The 21,407-nt window shown below is 37.9% G+C and overlaps 1 protein-coding gene across 3 annotated transcripts; it reads left to right on the top strand.

Annotated features, from left to right (window-relative positions):
• Nucleotides 1–3,719: 3,719 nt before the first annotated feature.
• On the top strand, nucleotides 3,720–20,825 carry LOC138333702 (uncharacterized). Of its 3 annotated transcripts, XM_069282251.1 has the most exons (5): nucleotides 3,720–4,024; nucleotides 4,224–4,412; nucleotides 19,226–19,304; nucleotides 19,528–19,762; nucleotides 19,974–20,825. In XM_069282251.1, the coding sequence occupies exons 3-5, from the start codon at nucleotides 19,232–19,234 to the stop codon at nucleotides 20,227–20,229; spliced, it is 564 nt and encodes a 187-aa protein (XP_069138352.1). In that variant the 5' UTR covers nucleotides 3,720–4,024; nucleotides 4,224–4,412; nucleotides 19,226–19,231; the 3' UTR covers nucleotides 20,230–20,825. The 3 variants fall into 3 exon arrangements, with proteins under 3 accessions (XP_069138352.1, XP_069138350.1, XP_069138351.1); XM_069282249.1 differs by lacking the exon at nucleotides 4,224–4,412; XM_069282250.1 differs by lacking the exon at nucleotides 3,720–4,024 and having other exon boundaries at nucleotides 4,092–4,412.
• The last annotated feature ends 582 nt before the right edge of the window (nucleotides 20,826–21,407 follow it).

Genomic DNA, 21,407 nt, shown 5'->3' on the forward strand with positions numbered 1-21,407 from the left:
ATATAGGTTTTATTTAACAATTTTAGGCCCCAAGTTACACCCGAAAAATAGCACAATAGTTTCGTTCTGTTTGTCCTCAGAAGTGCGCTTGTTGTAACGCCCTAATCGAACCGCTACTATTCGGAGTCAGCTCTGGTCATGGTGTTTGATAACAACATTCCAATGCTCTTTTCATATCTTTGTGTACCATACTTTTACGTGTTTTTGTACCACTGACGGAACAAAAAGATGTGAAAGCTCAAACCCTTTCATATATTTTTATACAACGCTTTCACATGTTTTTGTACCACTGATGGTACAGAAAGATGTGAAAGGCAAGTCGTTTCACATGTTTATGTACATGCTTTCACATCTATTTGTTCCATCAGTGGTATAAAAACATTTGAAAAGAAATTAGCTTTCACATCGTTTTGCCGGCTCATTTCGGCTAATGGTACCTAAACATGTGAATGTAATCTGAATTTTCCAGTGATGTTTATAATCTTTCTGTAACGCACTTTCACATACTTTTGTACCATATCATAGTACATAAAGATGTGAAAAAACTGTACCATGATAAAAAGCATTAGAGTTTTACATATTTTTTTGCTAGGCTCTTATCGGCCATCGTACTTATTGACTCTCAGGCAACCAAAAAAGCCATATACCCGACATTATGTTTAACGTGCACTTTATTTTTAAAACAAAGAGATAAGGCCGAGTGTTTTAATATTTACTACCGATAAATCCCCGTCTTATCGTGGCTCCAATGACAAATGATAATACTTTAAATGAAAAACACCACTTACGGAGCATATTAGTCATGTCTATAAACTAAATCAATAATAAACATACGTTTTTATAGATAAGACATTCAATGTGGTCGACTGAAATGATTCAACACTCCACTCAATGTAGAATTCTGATTACCGTGTAAGAGTAGTTGAGTTTTAATGAATATATATCATAAAATACACAATCAAAATGTATTCCATAGAAAATAATATTTAATGAATGTATTTTATAAAAATATATATTTAATGAATGTATTCCATCAAAATACATATTTAATGAATGTTTTCAATAAAAATACATACTTAATAAATATATTCCATTAAAATACATATTTAGTTACATATTCCAAAAATACACGTTTAATCAATGTATTCCAAAAAAATACTTATTTATTTGTTTTGAATGCACATTTTGATACGTGCACACCAGTTCATCACATAAACACAATTCATTTCCAAAAGACACTTTATAAACCCTATAATGTCCCTTTCCCAGTGAAATTCATATTAAAAATACTGTATTTGCAGCTATGCTTTTTATTTCTTGTTTTATTGGATTCTCAGGAAAGAGCAGATTCTAGTTACTTAGAGATTAGAAAAAAGTATGAAAAACGTCATACATTCTACTCTTCAAGTTGGCCTTGATATTTTAGTATATTGGCAGGTCACCAGATTGGAATACCCGCAGAGCAGATGTTAGTATTTCAAATGCAATCGGTTATATATCTTCCTACAGCTCAGTGATTTTAAATACACTTTAAAGTACAACAGATCAATACCTTAGTTAGTACAAGTTTTGGTGGATTTTGTTACAGTAAAATCATCAAAGTGTTCAGAAGGAGTACTATACTGTATTTAATATATAAATAACTTATCTCTGAATGTCGGTGATAAAAACAACTTATCTTCGACAACAATATATTTAAGTCTGTTAACTACTTTGATAATTCAATGACGTGTTTTTTTGTTTCCCTTTTTTAGGGAGTGGGTTGGATGGATTGAGAAAGCCAAGATATTATGAGAAAATCATCGAACGACAATCTTTTTGTTTATTATAATAGCGTGCACATATGTGTTGAACAGGCACACAGCCTGATGTAGCCCGAGATACTCTGGCCCTGACACCAGACTTAGACATTATGACAGATATGTCTGCTAAGCCTTATTTGGATGGAGGATTAGGTATGGAGGCATAAGGTTAGGTGTGGAATCCTAGGGTTAGGTGTGGAGGTCTAAGGTGAGGTGTGGAGGTCTATGGTTAGGTGTGGAGGCCTAAGGTTAGGTGTGGAGGTCTAAGGTTAGGTGTGGAGGCCTAAGGTGAGGTGTGGAGGCCTAAGGTTAGGTGTGGAGGCCTAAGGTGAGGTGTGGAGGTCTAAGGTTAGGTGTGGAGGTCTAAGGTTAGGTGTGGAGGTCTAAGGTTAGGTGTGGAGGTCTAAGGTGAGGTGTGGAGGCCTAAGGTGAGGTGTGGAGGCCTAAGGTTAGGTGTGGAGGCCTAAGGTTAGGTGTGGAGGCCTAAGGTTATATTTAGGGGCCTAGGGTTAGGTGTGCAGGTCTATGGTTAGGTGTGGAGGCCTAAGGTTAGGTGTGGAGGTCTAAGGTGAGGTGTGGAGGCCTAAGGTGAGGTGTTGAGGCCTAAGGTTAGGTGTGGAGGCCTAAGGTTAGATTTAGGGGCCTAGGGTTAGGTGTGGAGGTCTATGGTTAGGTGTGGAGGCCTAGGGTTAGGTGTGGAGGCCTAAGGTGAGGTGTGGAGGCCTAAGGTTAGGTGTTGAGGCCTAAGGTTAGGTGTGGAGGCCTAAGGTTAGATTTAGGGGCCTAGGGTTAGGTGTGGAGGCCTAAGGTTAGGTGTGGAGTTCTAATGTTAGGTGTGGAGGTCTATGGTTAGGTGTGGAGGTCTATGGTTAGGTATTGAGGCCTAAGATTAGATTTAGGGGCCTAGGGTTAGGTGTGGAGGCCTAAGGTGAGGTGTAGAGGCCTAAGGGTAGATGTGGAGGCCTAAGGTTAGGTGTGGAGGTCTATGGTTAGGTGTGCAGGTCTATGGTTAGGTGTGGAGGCCTAAGGTTAGGTGTGTAGGCCTAAGGTTAGGTGTGGAGGCCTAAGGTTATGTGTGAAGGTCTAATGTTAGGTGTGGAGGTCTATGGTTAGGTGTGGAGGTCTATGGTTAGGTATTGAGGCCTAAGGTTAGGTGTTGAGGCCTAAGATTAGATTTAGGGGCCTAGGGTTAGGTGTGGAGGCCTAAGGTGAGGTGTAGAGGCCTAAGGGTAGATGTGGAGGCCTAAGGTTAGGTGTGGAGGTCTATGGTTAGGTGTGCAGGTCTATGGTTAGGTGTGGAGGCCTAAGGTTAGGTGTGTAGGCCTAAGGTTAGGTGTGGAGGCCTAAGGTTAGGTGTGAAGGTCTAAGGTTAGGTGTGAAGGCCTAAAGTTAGATGTGGAGACCTAAGGTTAGCATCAGTCACCGTTTGTCCAACTAATACCCCGTGAAGTATTTTATATCACACTCCTCCAGTTATTTACATAGTTACCATTTTTTTTATCTGATATAACCTATCAGGAAAAAATCTTAAATTAATAATTCTTTGTCTTATTTTTCATCTGCCTTTAAGCGTATGAGTATATTATCTGATCATTAATGCAATAAATTTGTCTTGATAAAACAATTATGTACCATGGAGGCACTGATAGTTTCAGGATTAAAATCATAGTATGTCTTTTTGTATATACACATACCATTTATACTATAATTATATGTTAATCGTAAAGATCCTAACAGGTAATTGTATTATATCAAATACTCCATTTACCCGGAGTAAGTAATCTACAAATATATTCACATTATATCATATACTTATATATATATAATTCAATACTAGGGTTTGTTTAATCTACATGTGTCAGTGTGTCAGAGAAACAGGATCACAGCCGTACACGTAGGTCGTTAATTATAACCGATATATGATCAGTAGGAAACCTTATAGCCGAACGTTTCGCCAGTGTATACGTACCGATCTGATTCTTTTAAAAATATTGAAAATTAATATGATGTTAATTGAAGCGTTAAATGTTAGCGTACATTTGTATTGTAATTAGCATATACTATGGCATTTAAGGTTTGTTTTGCTGACCCGACGCTCATACAGTGTCTACTGTATCACCTGTGAATACATTTCTTATAAAGAAATGTATTGAATAGCTGATCGGGATCTTACAAAGAACACCAAGACTATGTCCAACGTCAACAAACAACGAACGCGCGATGTAAGTAATAGATTTATTTATATATGTGGAAGTTTTGAGCCATTTAAAATCCTGAATATGCTATATAGGACCTTTTTATCTTTGTTCTTGCCTATTGTTTTGCATGGTGTTTTGTACCAGAGGTCGTTGTTAGATTGGTTTTATTTTCATTAACGAACCGATAAATCCAACTATCAATTATCACAATCTAAACTTGTAGATTGACGGAGTGTTAATGTGTTCTGATACTGACCGAGTGTTGGTATTGATCTCACAGAACACAATAGCTTTGAGTTGGGGAACTGGTTCGGAATAAATGTGTGTAGGGCAATGCCAGGTCTAGGTTTGTGCATTACAATTAGGTGGTATACACCAGTTCGGAAGGGAGAATTACCGGCCCTCCAAAACAGTGAGTACACATGTTTATAATATTTATAACGATAAACTGTTCAATTTATTGTTGTTTGTAACGTCGTCAAAACTGCTTATCTCTAGTGTAAATTGCAATATTACATTGTTTAATTATATCGATATAATCAGCGTCATTATGTTTGATTATGCATAATTATATAATATATCCAATCTAATGATAGATATGATGAAGTGTTATATACTACGATTCAAAACCACGTACATATACCCCATTTTACACCATAGTAACTGGTAGGATTAATTGGAGGAGAAACCGTTATTAACAGTGGAAATCACTGGTTACATTACACTGTACATGACAACAGCCTCAGGTTTTAAAAACATAATTTACATTTCTTGACTTAAGAAATATCAGTGCCACAAGAAGATTTGTAATTTTTTGTAATACAAGATTTTATTTATTTTAACACAACATTTAATTCATTTTAATACATTTAATTTATTTTAATACATTTAATTTATTTTGATACAACATTTAATTTATTTTATTTCAACGTTTTAATATGTAATACAACATTTTTGAATCACTTGAAGTGGCGGTTAAAAAACAATGTCACCGTCAATAAGATAGATATGACAACATTACCGAGATGTGTTCAAAAATATCCTAAACATTGTAGTTTTGTAGGGTTAAGTAAATACATACACAGAAGGCCTTGATAAAGATATTGATATAAACATGAAGAACAGCCTTTATTTTCTCCATACAGCAGACATCGATTTTATACACCATGACACAATCACTAGTGAACCATTGCTACATATATAACTCAATTTGTATTAATGAATAGTGAACTTATAAAGTCTACTAATTGTATAAATCGAAATCAATAATTACGGTAATCGATTTTCGGAAATAAACGTCAATAGAATAGTGTCCCCAAAGTTTGATCAGACTCACATTCAGAGTATAAGGTTATGATCCAAACAAAAGTAACTCATATTAACGATACGTGTAATTAAATACTAAATTAACTCCTATTAACGATGCTTGTAATTAAATACTTAAGTAACTCCTATTAACGATACGTGTAATTAAATACTTAAGTAACTCCTATTAACGATGCGTGTAATTAAATACTTAAGTAACTCCTATTAACGATGCGTGTAATTAAATACTTAAGTAACTCCTATTAACGATACGTGTAATTAAATACTTAAGTAACTCCTATTAACGATGCGTGTAATTAAATACTTAAGTAACTCCTATTAACGATGCGTGTAATTAAATACTTAAGTAACTCCTATTAACGATGCGTGTAATTAAATACTAAAGTGGAGCATCTTTAACGATACGTGTAATTAAATACTAAAGTAACAACTATTTACTATACGTGTAATTAAATACTAAAGTACAAATGTAAAATTTAACTCCTACTAACGCGCGTTATTCGATTCGTCTGCAATCCTGGGAGAATTATAGGACCATATATCCCCCAAGAAGGCAATTTAATGCTTAATTAAAGTAACTCCTATTTGCGATACGTGTAATCAAAAATTAAAGTAACTTCTATTTACGATACGAGTAATCAAAAACTAAAGTAACTTCTATTTACGATACGTGTAATCAAAAACTAAAGTAACTTCTATTTACGATACGTGTAATCAAAAACTAAAGTAACTCCTATTTACGATACGTGTAATCAAAAACTAAAGTAACTTCTATTTACAATACGTGTAAACAAAAACTAAAGTAACTTCTATTTACAATACGTGTAATCAAAAACTAAAGTAACTTCTATTTACGATACGTGTAAACAAAAACTAAAGTAACTTCTATTTACAATACGTGTAATCAAAAACTAAAGTAACTTCTATTTACGATACGTGTAATGAAGTATTGAAGTACAGTTTAGCATTAATTGTGGTAACATAGCTTGACCAGGCAGTGGTATTACTCCTCGTATAATGAAGAAAAGTTTATTTAAAGTATAGAACTAGTTTATACGTGTCAGGTGTAGTAATTAAATTATCTGAATTAATTCACCCACTGGGACAGGTTTTTGAGGTGATTTAAATAATAACATACATATAGAAAAAAAACTACTACATTATGCAAAAGGTCTGTGTGATATATAATACTGTACACAAACCATTTAATAAACCATGTTATATTGCACGGTATGAGATGTTATGTTGCACGGCTTTAGGAACACCTCGCCGTTGTTATCTAGTTTTGAATATTTACATTTTGCCACAGCGACTCCCATTACTCTAATGATAATCGTGATCTGCATTATGAGCCAATAAATGCAGCCTAGACTTGGTGTAGTAATATAATATCTACATAAATGGATGTGAGTCTTGTTTACTGATATCATGTTAGTCCGCGCGGGAAATTTGACATTGTAGTTGAATGAACCAGTTTGATTATGAAACTTATAAAAAAATCTTTAAAATGTCTGGATAATTGAAAGTAAACTGAATACCTATTGAAAAACATTGAAATTTTGTTATCTTTTCAATCTTTTATAGGGACTATTTTTTATCACATTGAACTTGACTGTTGAGGTTAAATGGCTGAAGTAGGAAATTCAAATGTTCACTTGCATTTTAATTATGTTTTACTTTGAAAAGAAAGTAACTTGAAAAGTGAATATAACAATAAAAGGATTTTTAGATTGCATTTATTTGAGATATAAATGCAATCTGGGTGGCAGATAAATATTCATAGTGCCCTAACGGGCGCTATTCTATTTACCTGCCATCCAGATTGCATTTATATCTCAAATAAATGCAATCTAATAATCCTTTAATTGTTAAATAAAAGAACGATAACTTCCGAGAAAGTAAGTAACGTTAGTATGACGTCACAGTAGATTCACGTTCAGTTTCGCACCAGACGTAATCGTCACCGCTGTTTGTGGCACATTATAGCGACAGCAGACGGTCGACACCAGTGTGTTGGCGATAAAGAAATCGCTGAAATTTTAGATTATGTAATAAAACAAATATTTCATGGGTTACCCCTTGGTGGCGGTAATCAACAAGTGTTATATTGCACTTGGCCTTCGGCCTCGTGCAAATAAGACTTGGTTACCACCACCTCGGGTTAAATATTATGAACTAGAGCACAGTAACCCATGTAATATTTGCATAATATAGTAATTACATGATGAAAACCCTCTGACTACATGTACATACATGTTTCGCCTCTTGATAGTCCTGTTAAACAATTCCGAAAAAAATGAAGGCAGATAATATCAACAAAATAGAGAGAGCACCACTTACATTTTACTCTTACTATTTAATTTTTTTTTTTTTTACAAAAATGTACACACAGATATTGACAGTCACATTGATTGCGGTGAAACCTGTTCCCCGCCGTCACATCTTGTTGAATGCTGACGTCACCATAGCTTATAGCTATATTTGGGTACGACCTGGACCTGTTGGAATCTTCTAATGATCAACCCCGAGAGTGATTCTGACGTCACATTAAATGCAAGATTTCTCTATTTCGAAATCGATCTTTTGGAATCTTTTGTCAACCTAAGATTTTCTGGTTGATTACCTATTCAGTCAATCAGTAGCGAGCAAATCACACAGCCATATAAAAATTGAAAATATTACATTTCTTCATAAACATATATTGGTGTAAGCAAATGATGTAAGTAGACAATGTGTAAACAAGCTGGTGATGTGTACGTAGACAGTGTGTAAACAAGCTGGTGATGTGTACGTAGACAGTGTGTAAACAAGATGGTGATGTGTACGTAGACAGTGTGTAAACAAGATGGTGATGTGTACGTAGACAGTGTGTAAACAAGATGGTGATGTGTACGTAGACAGTGTGTAAACAAGATGGTGATGTGTACGTAGACAGTGTGTAAACAAGATGGTGACGTGTACGTAGACAGTGTGTAAACAAGATGGTGACGTGTACGTAGACAGTGTGTAAACAAGATGGTGAGGTGTACGTAGACAGTGTGTAAACAAGATGGTGAGGTGTACGTAGACAGTGTGTAAACAAGATGGTGACGTGTACGTAGACAGTGTGTAAACAAGATGGTGACGTGTACGTAGACAGTGTGTAAACAAGATGGTGACGTGTACGTAGACAGTGTGTAAACAAGATGGTGACGTGTACGTAGACAGTGTGTAAACAAGATGGTGACGTGTACGTAGACAGTGTGTAAACAAGATGGTGACGTGTACGTAGACAGTGTGTAAACAAGATGGTGACGTGTACGTAGACAGTGTGTAAACAAGATGGTGACGTGTACGTAGACAGTGTGTAAACAAGATGGTGACGTGTACGTAGACAGTGTGTAAACAAGATGGTGAGTGTACGTAGACAGTGTGTAAACAAGATGGTGACGTGTACGTAGACAGTGTGTAAACAAGATGGTGACGTGTACGTAGACAGTGTGTAAACAAGATGGTGACGTGTACGTAGACAGTGTGTAAACAAGATGGTGATGTGTACGTAGACAGTGTGTAAACAAGATGGTGAGGTGTAGTGACAGTGTGTAAACAGAAGTGACGTGTACGTAGACAGTGTGTAAACAAGATGGTGACGTGTACGTAGACAGTGTGTAAACAAGATGGTGACGTGTACGTAGACAGTGTGTAAACAAGATGGTGACGTGTACGTAGACAGTGTGTAAACAAGATGGTGACGTGTACGTAGACAGTGTGTAAACAAGATGGTGACGTGTACGTAGACAGTGTGTAAACAAGATGGTGACGTGTACGTAGACAGTGTGTAAACAAGATGGTGACGTGTACGTAGACAGTGTGTAAACAAGATGGTGACGTGTACGTAGACAGTGTGTAAACAAGATGGTGACGTGTACGTAGACAGTGTGTAAACAAGATGGTGAGTGTACGTAGACAGTGTGTAAACAAGATGGTGAGAGTGTACGTAGACAGTGTGTAAACAAGATGGTGACGTGTACGTAGACAGTGTGTAAACAAGATGGTGACGTGACGTAGACAGTGTGTAAACAAGATGGTGACGTGTACGTAGACAGTGTGTAAACAAGATGGTGACGTGTACGTAGACAGTGTGTAAACAAGATGGTGACGTGTACGTAGACAGTGTGTAAACAAGATGGTGACGTGTACGTAGACAGTGTGTAAACAAGATGGTGACGTGTACGTAGACAGTGTGTAAACAAGATGGTGACGTGTACGTAGACAGTGTGTAAACAAGATGGGAGTGTACGTAGACTGTGTAAACAAGATGGTGACGTGTACGTAGACAGTGTGTAAACAAGATGGTGACGTGTACGTAGACAGTGTGTAAACAAGATGGTGACGTGTACGTAGACAGTGTGTAAACAAGATGGTGACGTGTACGTAGACAGTGTGTAAACAAGATGGTGACGTGTACGTAGACAGTGTGTAAACAAGATGGTGATGGTAGACAGTGTGTAAACAAGATGGTGAGTGTACGTAGACAGTGTGTAAACAAGATGGTGACGTGTACGTAGACAGTGTGTAAACAAGATGGTGACGTGTACGTAGACAGTGTGTAAACAAGATGGTGACGTGTACGTAGACAGTGTGTAAACAAGATGGTGACGTGTACGTAGACAGTGTGTAAACAAGATGGTGACGTGTACGTAGACAGTGTGTAAACAAGATGGTGACGTGTACGTAGACAGTGTGTAAACAAGATGGTGACGTGTACGTAGACAGTGTGTAAACAAGATGGTGACGTGTACGTAGACAGTGTGTAAACAAGATGGTGAGTGTACGTAGACAGTGTGTAAACAAGATGGTGACGTGTACGTAGACAGTGTGTAAACAAGATGGTGACGTGTACGTAGACAGTGTGTAAACAAGATGGTGACGTGTACGTAGACAGTGTGTAAACAAGATGGTGACGTGTACGTAGACAGTGTGTAAACAAGATGGTGACGTGTACGTAGACAGTGTGTAAACAAGATGGTGACGTGTACGTAGACAGTGTGTAAACAAGATGGTGACGTGTACGTAGACAGTGTGTAAACAAGATGGTGACGTGTACGTAGACAGTGTGTAAACAAGATGGTGACGTGTACGTAGACAGTGTGTAAACAAGATGGTGACGTGTACGTAGACAGTGTGTAAACAAGATGGTGACGTGTACGTAGACAGTGTGTAAACAAGATGGTGACGTGTACGTAGACAGTGTGTAAACAAGATGGTGAGGTGTACGTAGACAGTGTGTAAACAAGATGGTGACGTGTACGTAGACAGTGTGTAAACAAGATGGTGACGTGTACGTAGACAGTGTGTAAACAAGATGGTGTAGTACGTAGACAGTGTGTAAACAAGATGGTGACGTGTGTACGTAGACAGTGTGTAAACAAGATGGTGACGTGTACGTAGACAGTGTGTAAACAAGATGGTGAGTGTAGTAGACAGTGTGTAAACAGTGTAGACAGTGTGTAAACAAGATGGTGACGTGTACGTAGACAGTGTGTAAACAAGATGGTGACGTGTACGTAGACAGTGTGTAAACAAGATGTGGTGTACGTAGACAGTGTGTAACAAGATGGTGAGTGTACGTAGACAGTGTGTAAACAAGATGTGTACGTAGACAGTGTGTAAACAAGATGGTGACGTGTACGTAGACAGTGTGTAAACAAGATGGTGACGTGTACGTAGACAGTGTGTAAACAAGATGGTGACGTGTACGTAGACAGTGTGTAAACAAGATGGTGACGTGTACGTAGACAGTGTGTAAACAAGATGGTGACGTGTACGTAGACAGTGTGTAAACAAGATGGTGACGTGTACGTAGACAGTGTGTAAACAAGATGGTGACGTGTACGTAGACAGTGTGTAAACAAGATGGTGACGTGTACGTAGACAGTGTGTAAACAAGATGGTGACGTGTACGTAGACAGTGTGTAAACAAGATGGTGACGTGTACGTAGACAGTGTGTAAACAAGATGGTGATGTGTACGTAGACAGTGTGTAAACAAGATGGTGACGTGTACGTAGACAGTGTGTAAACAAGATGGTGACGTGTACGTAGACAGTGTGTAAACAAGATGGTGAGGTGTACGTAGACAGTGTGTAAACAAGATGGTGACGTGTACGTAGACAGTGTGTAAACAAGATGGTGACGTGTACGTAGACAGTGTGTAAACAAGATGGTGATGTGTACGTAGACAGTGTGTAAACAAGATGGTGACGTGTACGTAGACAGTGTGTAAACAAGATGGTGATGTGTACGTAGACAGTGTGTAAACAAGATGGTGACGTGTACGTAGACAGTGTGTGTGTAAACAAGATGGTGACGTGTACGTAGACAGTGTGTAAACAAGATGGTGACGTGTACGTAGACAGTGTGTAAACAAGATGGTGACGTGTACGTAGACAGTGTGTAAACAAGATGGTGATGTGTACGTAGACAGTGTGTAAACAAGATGGTGATGTGTACGTAGACAGTGTGTAAACAAGATGGTGACGTGTACGTAGACAGTGTGTAAACAAGATGGTGACGTGTACGTAGACAGTGTGTAAACAAGATGGTGACGTGTACGTAGACAGTGTGTAAACAAGATGGTGACGTGTACGTAGACAGTGTGTAAACAAGATGGTGACGTGTACGTAGACAGTGTGTAAACAAGATGGTGACGTGTACGTAGACAGTGTGTAAACAAGATGGTGATGTGTACGTAGACAGTGTGTAAACAAGATGGTGATGTGTACGTAGACAGTGTGTAAACAAGATGGTGATGTGTACGTAGACAGTGTGTAAACAAGATGGTGACGTGTACGTAGACAGTGTGTAAACAAGATGGTGACGTGTACGTAGACAGTGTGTAAACAAGATGGTGACGTGTACGTAGACAGTGTGTAAACAAGATGGTGACGTGTACGTAGACAGTGTGTAAACAAGATGGTGATGTGTACGTAGACAGTGTGTAAACAAGATGGTGATGTGTACGTAGACAGTGTGTAAACAAGATGGTGATGTGTACGTAGACAGTGTGTAAACAAGATGGTGACGTGTACGTAGACAATGTGTAAACAAGATGGTGACGTGTACGTAGACAATGTGTAAACAAGATGGTGATGTGTACGTAGACAGTGTGTAAACAAGATGGTGACGTGTACGTAGACAGTGTGTAAACAAGATGGTGATATGTGTACGTAGACAGTGTGTAAACAAGATGGTGATGTGTACGTAGACAGTGTGTAAACAAGATGGTGACGTGTACGTAGACAGTGTGTAAACAAGATGGTGACGTGTACGTAGACAGTGTGTAAACAAGATGGTGATGTGTACGTAGACAGTGTGTAAACAAGATGGGTGGTGAGTGTACGTAGACAGTGTGTAAACGAATGATGACGTGTGTGTACTGTACGAAGTGTGTAAACAAGATGGTGATGTGTACGTAGACAGTGTGTAAACAAGATGGTGACGTGTACGTAGACAGTGTGTAAACAAGATGGTGAGTGTACGTAGACAGTGTGTAAACAAGATGGTGATTGTACGTAGACAGTGTGTAAACAAGATGGTGATGTGTAACGTAGACAGTGTGTAAACAAGATGGTGATGTGTACGTAGACAGTGTGTAAACAAGATGGTGACGTGTACGTAGACAGTGTGTAAACAAGATGGTGACGTGTACGTAGACAGTGTGTAAACAAGATGGTGACGTGTACGTAGACAGTGTGTAAACAAGATGGTGAGTGTACGTAGACAGTGTGTAAACAAGATGGTGAGTGTACGTAGACAGTGTGTAAAAAGATGGTGACGTGTACGTAGACAGTGTGTAAACAAGATGGTGATGTGTACGTAGACAGTGTGTAAACAAGATGGTGACGTGTACGTAGACAGTGTGTAAACAAGATGGTGACGTGTGTACGTAGACAGTGTGTAAACAAGATGGTGACGTGTACGTAGACAGTGTGTAAACAAGATGGTGACGTGTACGTAGACAGTGTGTAAACAAGATGGTGACGTGTACGTAGACAGTGTGTAAACAAGATGGTGAGTGTACGTAGACAGTGTGTAAACAAGATGGTGATGTGTACGTAGACAGTGTGTAAACAAGATGGTGATGTGTACGTAGACAGTGTGTAAACAAGATGGTGAGTGTACGTAGACATGTGTAACAGATGGAGTTAAGACAGTGGTAAACAAGATGTGAGTGTACGTAGACAGTGTGTAAACAAGATGGTGAGTGTGTAGACATGTGTAAACAAGATGTGAGTGTACGTAGACAGTGTGTAAACAAGATGGTGACGTGTACGTAGACAGTGTGTAAACAAGATGGTGATGTGTACGTAGACAGTGTGTAAACAAGATGGTGACGTGTACGTAGACAGTGTGTAAACAAGATGGTGATGTGTGTGTGACAGTGTGTAAACAAGATGGTGACGTGTACGTAGACAGTGTGTAAACAAGATGGTGATGTGTACGTAGACAGTGTGTAAACAAGATGGTGACGTGTACGTAGACAGTGTGTAAACAAGATGGTGACGTGTACGTAGACAGTGTGTAAACAAGATGGTGACGTGTACGTAGACAGTGTGTAAACAAGATGGTGACGTGTACGTAGACAGTGTGTAAACAAGATGGTGACGTGTACGTAGACAGTGTGTAAACAAGATGGTGACGTGTACGTAGACAGTGTGTAAACAAGATGGTGACGTGTACGTAGACAGTGTGTAAACAAGATGGTGACGTGTACGTAGACAGTGTGTAAACAAGATGGTGACGTGTACGTAGACAGTGTGTAAACAAGATGGTGACGTGTACGTAGACAGTGTGTAAACAAGATGGTGGTGACGTGTGTACGTAGACAGTGTGTAAACAAGATGGTGACGTGTACGTAGACAGTGTGTAAACAAATGGTGAGTGTACGTAGACAGTGTGTAAACAAGATGGTGACGTGTACGTAGACAGTGTGTAAACAAATGGTGACGTGTACGTAGACAGTGTGTAAACAAGTGGTGAGTGTACGTAGACAGTGTGTAAACAAGATGGTGACGTGTACGTAGACAGTGTGTAAACAAGATGGTGATGTGTACGTAGACAGTGTGTAAACAAGATGGTGACGTGTACGTAGACAGTGTGTAAACAAGATGGTGATGTGTACGTAGACAGTGTGTAAACAAGATGGTGACGTGTACGTAGACAGTGTGTAAACAAGATGGTGAGGTGTACGTAGACAGTGTGTAAACAAGATGGTGACGTGTACGTAGACAGTGTGTAAACAAGATGGTGACGTGTACGTAGACAGTGTGTAAACAAGATGGTACTTAGCAGAGATTCCCATTTGAAATAAAGTAAGAAATATTAAGAACGTTATGTTTAATGCGTTATACATAACATAAGACAGTCTGCTTGCACGAGACAACTTCTCTGATCAGATAGTATATTATAGACGATTGGTTTTGTACCGTCTGTTCGTTTGTCACAAGATATCGTGATATGTGCCAGTAATACAAAGGAACTATATCTAGCTAGATTTTAAAGTACAGTGATATGTACTGGATCTGTCAGGTCTGAAGTTCAATTTAAAACAACAGGGGACAACTCCTTTATCAGTCACCATCATTTCCGATACGTTTTTGGTTATGATATGATTGAACGATTTCTTCATTGCGTGGGCCCCACTTACGGACTGTATGATATATAATGATTTCTTCATTGCGTGGGCCCCACTTACGGACTGTATGATATATAATGATTTCTTCATTGCGTGGGCCCCACTTACGGACTGTATGATATATAATGATTTCTTCATTGCGTGGGCCCCACTTACAGACTGTATGATATATAATGATTTCTTCATTGTGTGGCTCCCACTTACGGACTGTATTACATACATCTCTGTATAACTATTTCTTCATTGCGTGGCTCCCACTTACGGACTGTACGATATATATATATAACGATTTCTTCATTGCGTGGGCCCCACTTACGGACTGTATGATATATAATGATTTCTTCATTGCGTGGGCCCCACTTACGGACTGTATAATATATAACGATTTCTTCATTGCGTGGGCCCCACTTACGGACTGTATGATATATAATGGTTTCTTCATTGCGTTGGCCCCACTTACGGACTGTATTATATATAATGATTTCTTCATTGCGTGGCCCCACTTACGGACTGTATGATATATAATGATTTCTTCATTGCGTGGGCCCCACTTACGGATTGTATGATATATAATGATTTCTTCATTGCGTGGGCCCCACTTACGGACTGTATTATATATAATGATTTCTTCATTGCGTGGGCCCCACTTACGGACTGTATGATATATAATGATTTCTTCATTGCGTGGGCCCCACTTACGGACTGTATGATATATAATGATTTCTTCATTGCGTGGGCCCCACTTACGGACTGTATGATATATAGTGATTTCCTCATTGCGTGGCCCTCACTTACGGACTGTATGATAAACATCTCTGTATAACTATTTCTTCATTGCATGGGCCCCACTTACGGACTGTATGATATATATATAACGATTTCTTCATTGCGTGGGCCCCACTTACGGACTGTATGATATATAATGATTTCTTCATTGCGTGGGCCCCACTTACGGACTGTATGATATATAATGATTTCTTCATTGCGTGGGCCCCACTTACGGACTGTATGATATATAATGATTTCTTCATTGCGTGGGCCCCACTTACGGACTGTATGATATATAATGATTTCTTCATTGCGTGGGCCCCACTTACGGACTGTATGATATATAATGATTTCTTCATTGCGTGGGCCCCACTTACGGAGTGTATGATATACAATGTATAATTATTTCTTCATTGCGTGGACCCCACCTACGGACTGTATGATATATACATGTATATAACGATTTCTTTATTGCGTTGCACCTGCTTACGGACTGTATGAAATATAACGATTTCTTCATTGCGTGGACCCTACTAACCATGCTTACGGACTGTATGAATATATTTTTTCTCATAGATACATATTTTTTATTCAATCATATGTAATGTACAAATACAAATAAAATATGACCTTGTGGTTCCTTTCAATCCCCAATCAACATTTGTGGAGTTAAATATAGACAGATGAGTGTATGAAATAAAATTCTTTTGTTACTTTTGAGAATTTTTACCGACTATTATAAACAAAGAGAGACAATTCCATCCATTGTTATGGGTAAGTTGTATCATCTCAATGAAGAAGCTGGGCTTGACTCTTACTAGAAATATACTTACACTGTAATAAAGAGAGAGCAACGGATGGAATTTTATTGTGGGTGTAATGCACTAGGAAATTAAGCATAATATCTTTTTCTGCATGAATACCGCCACATGCTTGTATGGAATCTATAAGAATAGTACTTTATGAATCATATATAGAGAACAACCAACTAAATAATTTTACATAGACCACAATGTTAAACTTTGTTAAGTTTTGTACTGTATTATTAAAACAAAGGAATATTAGTTAGCTATTGTGTTCTATAATTAAAGTCTAGGATCTCATATGCCACTAGATCATTATCAAAATTGAAATTTTGAACCTAAATCTCGATATGAATTTCCAAATTCATATCATGGTTATCTAGGAATAATTACCTGTCAGAAAACATTTTTACTTTTGAAATTTATAATTAGCCAGCCAGTCAGCGGCCGAGTTAAAATTCTATCCTGGGCTCAATCTTGTTTACACAGGGGCCATTTCGAAGGTCTTTTTTTATTTAGTTGGTTGTTCCCTATACAAATAGCTGTAGACTTATTGTATTGGATTTAAACTATCAATTTATCACATGTTGAAATATTTCATATGATTAAATACAAAATATATATGAGAAAAAAAAAGACATGTTCAAAAATATAAATATATGTTCATAATAAGAGGCCCATGGGCCTTAGCGGTCACCTGACATTAGATACAAATTAGTTTTGTCATTTACTAGTTAGCACACTGATGTTTTTGTTCCTTTTGACAAAAAAAATCACAAAATATAAAACACTTTTTGTGATTGTAAAAATATTCAAATAACATCAAGAAGATAAAAAATGAATTTATTCTGGATGTTATTTTTAAGTTCCAATAATAATTATTATTTCAAAAGGCAATAAGTCTGTAACTTGCAATCAAATTAAGTCAGATTTCGAATTGGCCCAAGATCATTCGTATTTTAGTCTGCATATAAAATTTCAGTTCGTTCGATGAATAATTATGTTAACATGTGCACAGTTTTCAATAAAATAGTCATTATTGCAAGGGGAAATAACTCCGTCAGTTATGAAGGATCCAGAACATTTTCCATACTTGTTTTTCTAATGTTAGTCTGTGTGCATTTATTACTGCAAAGAGCAATAACTCCGTAAATTACAGTCGAATCATCTTTTCAATGTTAGTCTAAATCCAAAGTTTCATTAGTTTCGGTCTTTAATCACACAGTCAAATTATCATGTTCCCAACGTCCAATGATAATTACTAGTGCAGAGAGCAATAACTCCGTCAGTAATAGTCAAATCAAGTTGATTTTTTATTCGATTGAGAAATTTCCATTGTAAGTCTAAATAATAAGTTTCATTAAGCTCGATGCATATTTACTCAAGTTATCGTGTTTACAAGGAAATAGAAACGCACGACGAACGACGACGGAAAAAGACTATCGCAATATAGGTAACCATGATTTATGGTGATCAAAGTTTGATGGAAGTGTATCCTGATTTTTGTGATCAGTGTGATGTGAGTGTATCCTGATTTTTGTGATCAGAGTTTATGCGAGTGTATCCTGATTTTTGTGATCAGTGTGATGTGAGTGTATCCTGATTTTTGTGATCTGAGTTTATGCGAGTGTATCCTGAATTTTGTGATCAGAGTGTGATGGGAGTGTATCCTGAATTTTCTGATCAGAGTTTGATTGGAGTGTATCCTTATTTTTATGATCAGAGTTTGATGCGAGAGTATCCTTATTTTTATGATCAGAGATAGATGCAAGTGTATCCTGATTTTTATGATCAGACTTTGATACGAGTGTATCCGGATTTTTAGGATAAGAGTTTGATGCGAGCGTATCCGGATTTTTTATGATAAGAGTTTGATGCGAGTGTATCCGGATTTTTATGATAAGAGATTGATGCAAGTGTATCCTGATTTTTGTGATCAGAGTTGTATCCTGATTTTTATGATCAGAATTTGATGGGAGTGTATCCTGATTTTTGTGATCAGTGTGATGCGAGTGTATCCTGAATTTTGTGATCAGTCTGATGCGAGTGTATCCTGGTTTTTGTGATCAGTGTGATGGGAGTGTATCCTGGTTTTTGTGATCAGTGTGATGGGAGTGTATCCTGGTTTTTGTGATCAGAGTTTGATGGGAGTGTATTCTGATTTTTGTGATAAGAGTTTGATGGGAGTGTATCCTGAATTTTGTGATCAGTGTGATGGGAGTGTATCCTGTTTTTGTGATCAGAGTTTGATGCGAGTGTATCCTGATTTTTGTGATCAGAGTTTGATGCGAGTGTATCCTGATTTTTGTGATCAGAGTTTGATGCGAGTGTTTCCTGTATTTTGTGATCAGAGTTTGATGCGAGTGTATCCTGTTTTTGTTATCAGAATTTGATGTGAGTGTATCCTAGTTTTTTGTGATCAGAGTTTGATGCGAGTGTATTCTGCTTTTTGATCGCACTATAACATCCTTATAAATCTAATATTAAAAAATGCTAATGTCGTCAATGATTTTTCTATGAAATCAATACCCCGTTGTACTTGGTACAAACGTCGACCTCATTGTTTTACATTACGACAAGTCTTTAAGCCATTGAGAACGCTCGCTACTAGAAAATAGTATTGATTTACTGTTGTCCTTACATGTACTTCCAGGAAGACATGGCCTACCCTATATTTCCGATGCTTCCAATACCCTGTAGTGATGCGAGATCGTCAACAAAAAGACGTGCCGGTAGGAACTTTATCTTCTTATTCAATAACCCTTGAGATTGGGACTGGAACTTGATGGCTTGTTCTATAATATTTTACTTATATCACGTGTAGATCTACAGTTTGTTCTCATTTACTCGTTCACTGTACATAACCTTATCATAACGGTCTGTTTACTCTTTTTGTTCATACAGTCGTAGCAGATAAATTTTACCGCTTTGACTTTTCATGGTTGTTTTCTTCAGAAACAGCACGAATAAGGGAGAAGTGGTTTAAGAGCAAAGCTTTGCATGATAATGAAGAGTATAGCACCTTCCGGACCAAGTTGAGGCCACCCGCAGTTATAATGAGACGTGAACTGTTAAACAATAGAAACGCTAGAAGTGCCACATCCGTCGAGTGGGTGCAACCAGTCAGACCAGAGGTCGCAATGTGGAAAAAAGAATTCGAGGAGAGGTTCAAGAACCAGGTAGTCAAAAAGTAAGTCATCATTAACTCTACATTCGTAAATTGTGGCATTGGTCAACATTTTTATATATCAAGATATATTTATTTTTTGTTTTAACTGGTTAACATTATGTATTTCAGTTTCTCATCGATTTGTAGTGTGTATAGTAATAAAATTGGGGAACAAAACTAGAATATTCCATTGACGTACAAACGCATAAAAGTAAGTTATGATTATTTACAGGGCTACTACCAAGCGCCTGAACTACGCACGTGTGGTATACCCATCTACACCTAAAAGGTTACAGCCCGTAACAGACCAGAACGAAAGTAACAAAACCCTATTCTATACCACCAACGTGCGGGCATCAGCCGGCGGAGTGCCAGAAATGAAAGGACGCTACATTGTGGCACCAGGGTGGTGCTCGGAATACGTCTCTTGGCAAAGTTCCAAACTCGACAGAACACTTTCAGAGATGCATCGTCATAGCCTATTTTGACGTCGGTACTTACGCATCATTTGGACGCTAGCCTCAAGTGCAATAGGACATTGCTTTTCTATCTGGAATTCAAACGCAAAATAAACTGAACAGTATACAGTAAAACCTGCCATAAAGAAGACCTCTGTAAGAAGACCGCCTGCTTAATAAGACCACTTTGAAACCAAGCTGAATTGGACAATTTCAACACAATTTGACTTGCATATTAATACTTGCCTATCAAGTTCGTTTTCTTTGTCAACGGGAAGGTCTTATTGCCAGTCTGGGATAATTATAGTGTCACATATAGTCAGCGACCGGGACGTGCCATAAAGAACGATGTACATGTGTGGCATCGCCTCTCCCTGAACGTTCCGTCAGACAGGACGTTAGTATGTGTGTCGGTACACTTTTCGTACTTTGGATCTCAAAGACGCATATTTTTGTCCTCAGTTTTATTTATCCACAAACACAGTACAGTTCCTCTGTACACATGCACACTTGGAACATTAATACCGTGAAAAGGTAGCGGCAGACTACTAGCATGTTATATCTAGTCCCACAATATTGTATAGAATTGCATATTCATATGTAATTAAATGTTGATTTGTGTTTTATTCTCTTGTTCATATAGATGAATAAATACCTGAATTGAACTACAGCTGTAAGCCAATGGCTAATTAATATCCCTTCGTATGAGACAATGGCAACTAAATGAAATTCTATTTTTTGAAAACAAGAACAAATATGTCCAACTACAATTCATGAAATTTCAATTGTGTTCATTTTGATGTTTCATTTGGTTACCATGATAACCAAATGATATCTTCAAAACTATAACTATTATGTTTGCCAGCCTTTTAAACCCCAAAACAGCAATTTGTTGCTCTGTTGCTTCCACAGTAACGATTATAAAACCATTCGATATGTAAGACAAGAGGCCCATACGGCCTGTATCGCTCACCTGGTTTGTAATGCTAAGTAATGTTTTGAATATAAGGTCATTGTTTCTTTTCTGATGGAATTTAAAGATTAACCTCTATTCCCCCTATTGGGCCCCATCCTCCCGCCCGCGGGAAGCCAGAGCCAAAATTTATATAAACTCGGTACCTTCCCCCAAGAATGTTTCCGGCCAAATTTGGTTATAATTAATGCAGAACTCTATGACTAGTAGGGGTTAAAGGATTTACCTCTATTTC

This window comes from Argopecten irradians, chromosome 10 (genome assembly GCF_041381155.1).
Source record: "Argopecten irradians isolate NY chromosome 10, Ai_NY, whole genome shotgun sequence".
Classification (NCBI taxonomy): Eukaryota; Metazoa; Mollusca; class Bivalvia; order Pectinida; family Pectinidae; genus Argopecten; species Argopecten irradians.